Below are 8,292 nucleotides of genomic sequence, written 5' to 3' on the forward strand. Positions count from 1 at the left end.
CCCTTTCCCAGGAGCAGAGGTGACTCTCTAGCGGGCCTTTCTTGGAGCTCTCCATGGTGATGGCTCCATTTTTTTTTTAATGGTGCCCTAGCTTCCGGTGGGTGATGGTGTTGCCTCCAAGCGCTCTCTATGGTGGAGCGTTCTTAGGGGAAGGAAGAACTACTTCCTATCCTCCCGTAAGTGTCTCTCTAGCTTTTCTATTCTATGACTTGAAGGAGACTTTCCAGCTTCTTGAAGCTGTGTCTGTGTTAGAACCTCGTGTTGCACCACCGGTGACGGTAGGGCTGCCTTGGCACCAACAACGGGATAGTGGAGCTCTAGCCTTCTCCTCCTCACCCCCCCCCCCCCCCCCACCCCCAGCAACGTGGAGTCTCTCTAGCCATCTATAGCTTTCTCTATGGTGAGGCAACTCTATTTTGCAACTCTATTGTTCCTTTGTGGGCCGATGGTCCACCCTCCGGAGGCCCCCCGCCTCCCCGTGGTGGCGCTCTAGCTTTTCTTTATGGATCACGAAACACCTCTCTGGCCTCCCACGTTTCTCGCTAACTTTTCCCACGGAAGTGACGCAGGCGGGGGGAGGGCCGGCGCGGCGCCCCGGAAGCGCTAGTGGCAGGCGGCCTGCGGTTGAGGCGGACGGGCATCATGGCGGCGGCGGTGGTGGCCGAAGCGCCGGAGCCGTGGCCGGAGGTGGACCTGGTGGAGCGCGAGCAGCGTCGGGAGCTGCTGTTGACGGGCCCGGCGCTGGAGGAGCGCGTGCGGGCGGCGGGAGGGCGGCTGCCGCCGCGCGTGTTCTCGCTGCCGCTGCTGCACTCCCTGGAGGTGTGCGGCTGCGCGAGCCTGCGCGAGCCGGGCCCGGGGCTGGCGCGCGGCCTCCCGCGCCTGCGCAGCCTCGTGCTACGGGGCAACGCGCTCGGGCCCGCGCTCAGCCCGGAGCTGGGCCCGCTGCCCGCGCTGCGCGTGCTCGACCTGTCCGGGAACGCGCTGGAGGAGCTGCCGCCGGGCCGCGGCCTGGGCCCCGCCGAGCCCCCGGCGCTGCCGCAGCTGCAGAGCCTCAACCTGAGCGCCAACCGCCTGCGCGCGCTCCCGACCGAGCTGGCGCGCTGCGCGCCGCGGCTGCAGACCCTCAACGTGGCGCGCAACCGCCTGCGCGCGCTCCCGGCCGAGCTCTTCGCGCTGCAGCTGCTGAGCGAGCTGGCCGCGGCCGACAACGAGCTGCAGGAGCTCAGCCCGGCCGTGGCGGGGCTGCCCGCGCTCAAGGTGCCCGCCGACCCGCCTGCCGGGGGCAGCGAGGCATTGGGGGGGGGAGCTGCTGGGGAGACTGAGGCAGTGACGGACAGGGAGGTGCCTCCAGGGCTGCCGGAGCGGAGAGCTGCAAGGGACCTTGGGTGGCTAGGTGGAGGGCCCTGCCCAGGGAGTCCACTTGGACTTCACGGGTCCTGGGGCTCTGAGGCTCTGGGGCCCAGCCCGATCCTTCCTCCTGCCCAGTCTGCGCCCGTGTCACTGACCTTGGAGACTTGGGACGGTGAAGAGGCGTCCGGCCCCTTCCTCTCAAAGGGAGAGGAGCAGACGAGCGGCGGGGCTTCCTGGAAGCCACCCCCTGCTTTATAACTTCCATCCTACCTCCTTTTAGAAAGTAGATCCTTGAGGGGTCATCAGATCTAGAGCTGGAAGGACCCGTCAAAGGCTCCCAGGGTGTGCGGGGAGCTTGCCGGGAGTCCCTCCCCAGGGCTTTATTCGGCTTTATCTGAGGAGGGGCAGAATGGCATCAGATGAAAGGACGTGGAGTTGTAGGAAAGGAGGAGAGGCAGCAGAATCCCCGGGCCTGCTGCTCAGGAGTCCTTGGTTGCCAGACCTTTTGTTTGGTTCTTAATACCGTAAAAAGCACTGTCTAGAGGCTGAGGCCCTTTGTTATCGGCCTCCAAGGCCTCATTTCTTTTTCTGCAACACCAGGGAGTTGCACTAGATTCTTAACCATTTTTGCGCCAGCATCTGGTGAGGTCTATGGAACCCTTATCAAACTAATGTTTTTAAATATGTAAATAAAGTATACAGGGTGACAGAAGAAATTAATCGTTAATGAAATAATATTAAATTAATTGAAATAGTTATCAAAATATGAAAAAAAATTACAGATTCCAGTTTCCTGGACTTAGATGACCTTTAATGTCCCTGCCATCTCTAAATCTGAAATCCTGTGATCCTTTTTGCAGAGAATGCTTTGTTGTGAGGAAAAAAAAACAACCCGAAAACCATTGATCTAAGTCAACCCCTTCAGGGTAGTGACTGTTTTTGGCTTTTTGTTCCTAACACCAAGCACAGTGCCACACACAGTAGGCACATTAGTCTGACTTAGAGCCTCAGTGACATCTGGGGCGCTGAGGTTCAAAGTTTGCTGCTGGTCCTAAAGCTCGTGTGTATTAGGAGCTGAACTTAACCCAGTTCTTCCTGAGTGGCTGGCCCTCTGTTCACTCTTCTCCCTTCCCAGTCAACCAGTAAAACTGTTTCCTTCTACTCTTGAATAATTTGTGCCAGGTAGCCTATGCCTTACCATCCCCAACCCTGAATCTCTCCCGCCATCTGCCTTCTCTGCTCCTCCTCACAGCGCAGTAGACTTAATAGACTTGGAAGTCTCTAGCATTGTTGACTGGGTCCACTTCAAATGTGTCTCCTAATTTCAATTGGGCTCTTGCTTCATCGAGGCAATCCTTTGATTCTTTCTTGATCAGTTTTCTGTCTCTCTTTCCATATACTGCTCCAGATCTTTAGTACTATTCAAACCTCTCATCCTATCCTATCTTCCTTTCTGGAGACCTCTTATATTTTACCAGTAAAATCAAGACCATTTGCCATGAGCTCCCTCTTCTTTCCCCATGTCCTTATCAAGCAATCTCTTGACAGTGGTGCAGTGAATAAAGGTGGACCAGAAGTCAGGAAGACCTAAGTTCAAATTTGGCCTCAGATACTAGCTTTGTGACCCTGGGCAAGTCACTTAACTTCTATCTGCCTGTTTCCTTATCTGTACAATGGAGACAGTAATAGAATCTTCCTCACAGGATTTATATGAGGATAAAATGAGACGATTGTGAAGTTCTTTGCAAAACTTAAATTTTCTCTTACTCCCCCCCCCCATTAGTTGGGTCTGACACATGACCCCATTTGGGGTGGTCTTGGCAAAGATACTGGAGTGGTTTGCTGTTTCCTTCTCCAGCTCACTTTACAGATGAGGAAAGATAAGGCAGACTAGTGACATGGCCGGGATCACACAGCTACTAAATGTCTTGAGGCCATATTTGAACTCAGGTCTTTATGACTCCAGGCCTCAAGTCTTCTCTATCATTAAAAACCCTTCAGTAGGTCCTGTCATATCTCCCTTTCTCAGGCATACTCATTGACATCACTTTTTCTCACTCTCTTCTGTACTCTGCATTGTGGCTTCCAGCTTCGTCCTTCACCTGAAACTGCCCTCTGCAGAGTCACCAGTGACCAGCCTTGACTGCCCGATGGAATGGAGTGGCCTTTTCTTAGTCTTCACTTTCTTGACCTCGGCAGCATCTGGCAGACACATTCTTCGCTCGGGACTTTTGTGTTCATGCTCTCTCCAGGTTTTCTGCCTGGCTCACCTCTTTGCTCAGTCTCCTTCACTAGGTCATTCTCTGCAGCATGCCCCCTAACTGGGGGTGTTTTCTGAGTGTCTTATTTTTCTCCCACTTAGTATCTTCCTCATCTCCTATGAGATCAGTGATCTCCATTCAAGACTTGCAGGTCTGTTAATCCAGCCCCGTTTCCTCTTCTGAATTCCATGCTTGTATCACCAACCTCAAACTCAGTATGTCCAGAACAGCTCATTACCTCTTTTCAAGACCTACCCCTCCACTGAAATTGTGAGTAAAGTGTACCACCATCCTTCTAGTCAACCGTGTTCATAGGCTTGGTGGCATCCTCAGCTCTCATCCCCTTCACCGCACATGTCCAAGTAGTTGTCAGATCCTGTTTCACATCTCCCCAGGCCCTCATTCCTTCTCCCCAGTCCACAGATCTGCCAGAGGGCATTTCCTAAAGCAGAGGTCTGACCACATCTCCCTTCTACTCGATAACCTTCAGTGGCTCCCTAGTAACTTGAGGATCAAATAAACACTGTGTTGAGCATTTCAACCTCTCTGCAGCCTGGCCGCATCCTACCTTTCCAGCCTTATTACACATTGCTCCCGTGCGAGTACTAGTCTACCATCTAGCCAGGCTGGTCGGCTTGCTTCTCACATAGGAGCCTTCCATCTCCGTCACCATGCCTTTGCACGGGTTGAGCTCTCCCTCTTCGCTTCTGCCTCTTAAAGGAATCTCTGCCCAACCCCTAATGTTTTTCCTTACCAAGATTACCTTCCTTCTGGTGATGTATCTGTTAAATACCTATATGTGCGTGCTTGTCATTGCCCTGTTAGAAAGTAAGCTTCTCGAGGGCAGGGACTTTTTGTCTTTGTATCCTTAGAGTTTGGCACAGAACTTTGCACAGAGGTGCAAATGTTGATTGATTACTCCATGATGCCTCTCACCTTGTATAATGGGCAAACTGAGGCCCGTGGGTAGGGAACCACTAGCTGGAGAAGGCTGATGGCTCAGTGGGTAGAGGCTGGGCCTGGAGTCAGCAAGACTTGAGTTCAAATCTAGCCTCAGACATTTAACTAGAAGTGTATCCTTGGGCTGGGAAAGTCACTTAACCTCTGCTTCATTTTCTTCATCTGTAAAAATGGGGACAATAATAGCAGAATTGTTTGTCATTTATAAGGCACTTATTAACACAGAGCCTGGTGCATACTAAGGGCTTAATAAAAGCTTGTTTCCTTTCTTCCTGTATTAGTCACTACCTTACATGGAGTTCAAAGACCTGGCCCTCCCCCTGCAAGGTCACTGTGAGGCTTAGACAAGTCAGGCCTCTCTCTGCCTCTCCTGAGGGGCTGGGATGCCATGATTTCCGGATTCCTCTCACTGTTAGTGCTTTTCCATCCACATTAGTACCCTTTATTCTAACCCTTTGTTTCTTTCCCTAAGCTGGCTCTCCATAGTTATTTTCTCCAAACCCAGTGATCATGTTAGTGTGCTTTTTTTAAATCACCTTTTCATGGTTGTCACCCTCAGCAAGTCTGCTGACAGATGAAAAAGCAGAATTTTATTTAAAAATTCAAAAGAGTTTAGTTGTTGAGTTGTTTCAGTTGTATCTGACTATCCTTTGACTCCATTTGGGGTTTTCTTGGCAGAGATACTGGAGCAGTTTGCCATTTCCTTCTCCAGCTCGTTTTACAGATGAGGAGACTGAGGCAAACAGGGTGAAATGACTTGCCCAAAGTCACACAGCTGGGAAGCATCTGAGACCAGGTTTGAACTCAGGTCCTCCTGACTCCTGGCCTGGCACTCTTTCTATTGCAACACCAGCTGCCCAAAGGCATGTAAATAGCTAGTGTGGTCCAGTCAGTGTGTGCGTGTTTTAATCTAAGTTCTGCCATTTGCTTCTCAATGATTTGGTTGGGTAGGTCATTTTCACCTCTCTGTGCCTCAGTTTCTTAATCTGTAAAATGAGGGGAGGGTTGGACTATGAAAACAGAGGTCTCTTGCAGCTCCAGATCTGTGCTAATCAATGTTGAATTGACCTATCCCTACATAATCTATCTGGTGACTTAGCCTCAGCGTAAGTGAACTCTGTAGATGAAGGATGGAGCAACTGTATACAAACAAGATATAGACAGGATAAACAGAGGACAGTCAGCAGGGGGAAGGCTGAAGTTATAGAGGATTGGAGAGGGCTTCCTGTAGAAGGTGGGATTTAAATTGGGACTTACAGGAAGTGGAGGTGAGGAGGGAGAGTGTTCCAGGCGGAGGGGACAGAGAGAATGCCCAAAGTGGAGAGATAGAGTAGTGCCTAGTTAAAGGGACAGCCAGGAGGCCGGTGTTTCTGGTCAGGGAGTAAGGTGTGAGAAGTTTGGAAAGATGATGTTAGCAGGGAGGATCAGGTTATGAAGGGCTTTAAATGCCAAATTTCACTCCTGGAGGTGATAGGAAGCCAGTGGAGTTGATTGAGTAGAAAGTGACATGGTCAGACCTTTGCTTTTAGGTGGCTGATTGGAGGCTGGACTGGAGTGGGAGAGACTTAAGACAGACAGGACTCTTGGGGAGCACCCCCCCAGCAGCTATTGCTGTAGCCGTGAGATGATGAGGGCCTGTGCCAGGGTGGGGCCAGAGTCAGAGGAGAGAAGTGGGATTCAGTGACCTCTGGGTTCCCTTCCAACTCTAGGCTGTGATACCACAAGCTTAGGTCTTCTCTGATCTCCCATTAATCTCACTTGTTTTACTTCCTCAGACTTTGGATCTCGCTAATAACCAGTTAAGTGAAATTCCCGGGGAACTTGCTGACTGTCCAAAGCTCAAGGAGATCAATTTCAAAGGGAACAAATTGAAAGATAAACGCCTGGAGAAGATGGTGAACGGCTGCCAACCTAAGTCCATTCTGGAGTATCTTCGAGTTGGGGGACGGGGCAAAGGAAGGGGAAAGACTGATGGCTCCGAAAAAGAAGAAAGCAGGAAAAAAAAGAGGGAGCGAAAGCAGAAAAAGGAGAGCGGAGAGGGCGAGGAGGAGGAGGTAGAGGAAGTGAACAAGCTTCTCATCAGGATTCTGCATGTCTCTGAAAACCCCACTTCTATGACTGTCAAAGTAAACCCAGTGGTGAAGGACGTCCGTCCCTACATTGTGTGCGCTGTCGTCAAAGGCATGAACTTGAAGCCAGGAAATGCTCTGAAGCGATTCCTCTCGATGCAGGTTGTACCCTGGGAGTTAGGCCCCCCTTACTCCAAACTAGGTTAGAGCAGGGAGCTAAAAGCGGTGAAAACTCATATAGAAAAATGAGATCATGGGAACCAGTGGGTCTCAAATCCCCACTGGAGTCCAGTTGTAGGAAAGTGTTAATGGTCCCTCAAAAACTGGGAAGGCCCCTTTTGTTAGTAAAGTTGTCTTGGCTTTCCCCCACATGCAAAACCTATTCCTTTTCTTAAACTGATGAATTTAATGAATTTAAACATCCCCTGAAGTTTGGGGCATTTTTGTGGATTTTCAAACTTTCTGCTCCAAGCTAGTTTTAGTTGTAAATCCTCAGGGTGTGAGAGATTGTTAAATTGTTATTTTATTGTTAAATTGGCAGGATGTCAACCGGTCTGATTTCTCTTGTTCCTTTTGACCTGTCCTCCCCCAAAACTTAAAGCTACATCTTTGAGCATATGAAATATGTGGCTTTTGAAGGAATCTACCAGTCTTTCAACTAAAATCTTAACATGTTTTTACCAGACCTTTCCTCTAGGTGGCCAGAATCAGTTTTTGACACACTAGGTTGTGAATCTGTACATTTACCATGAATTTTTTCCCTTGGTTGGATTGGCAATGATGATAAAACAGGTTGTCGGAAACTTTGCTTTTGAGAGTATAAATATTTAGGGAAAGAACTGTTCTCTAACTCTTCCTCTAGGCCTATTTGCTTTAATTCAACTCATTGAGAATCCAGATACTGTCTTCTACTTTCGATAATAGTGATGTGGGTGAATGTGAACAAAGAAGACCTTTTTCTGTTAATTTTAATTAACTGATTTCAATAATGCCATGAAGTTTTTTTCTCGATAAGACAAGCCATTCATTGGTTGTAGAGAAGGGCTGTCCTAATGGAGGATGTCGGAAACTTAGGTTACCAGTGTCTGTTCACTGAGTTGTTGGCGTGGACCCCTTGGGTTTAGCGATCATTTTGCCCTTCGTTTTACTTTTAGAGTGACCTTAATGTCTTGATAATCCCTTTGAATTTATGTTTTAGACCAAACTCCATGAAGACATCTGTGAGAAAAGAACAGCAGCGACGATAGCAACTCATGACCTTAAGCTGATCAAAGGCCCTCTGGTCTATGGAGCACAATCTCCCCAAGAGCTAAAGGTGCGCGATTGCACGGTTGCTTCTCCTATGGGCATGCGATGTTTCCAGCCAAATGTTAGGGCGGGCTGTATTTGGAGGACAGAATAAGCCTGAGTGTCAAGAGCCTATGATTTTGTTGGTACGAAAATTCCCTCCTCTGATGCAGATCGCAACTAGTCTGTCACTTAAAGTTTAGAGTTGTCTGAGGCTTGATTCCAGACTGTACTCTATCCCTTCTACATTTCTAGTCCTTCACATATTCCCAGAAAAACCTAAATATTTTCATTTGTGAATCCTGCCACCGGGTGGGGGTGTGTGTGTGTGTGTGTGTGTGTGTGTGTGTGTGTGTGTGTGTGTG

The 8,292-nt window shown here is 49.5% G+C and overlaps 1 protein-coding gene across 1 annotated transcript in view; it reads left to right on the top strand.

Annotated features, from left to right (window-relative positions):
* Positions 1–642: 642 nt before the first annotated feature.
* LOC114029541 (leucine-rich repeat-containing protein 47-like) overlaps positions 643–8,292 on the top strand; it is a 12,497-nt gene continuing 4,847 nt past the window's right edge. The window contains exons 1-3 of the mRNA XM_027844029.1: positions 643–1,257; positions 6,347–6,802; positions 7,839–7,955. Coding sequence (XP_027699830.1) covers positions 643–1,257; positions 6,347–6,802; positions 7,839–7,955 — 1,188 coding nt within the window. The remainder of the gene's footprint in view (positions 1,258–6,346; positions 6,803–7,838; positions 7,956–8,292) is intronic.

The sequence above is a fragment of the Vombatus ursinus genome, unplaced genomic scaffold, assembly GCF_900497805.2.
Source record: "Vombatus ursinus unplaced genomic scaffold, bare-nosed wombat genome assembly UNPS02014932.1, whole genome shotgun sequence".
NCBI classification, from domain to species: domain Eukaryota; kingdom Metazoa; phylum Chordata; class Mammalia; order Diprotodontia; family Vombatidae; genus Vombatus; species Vombatus ursinus.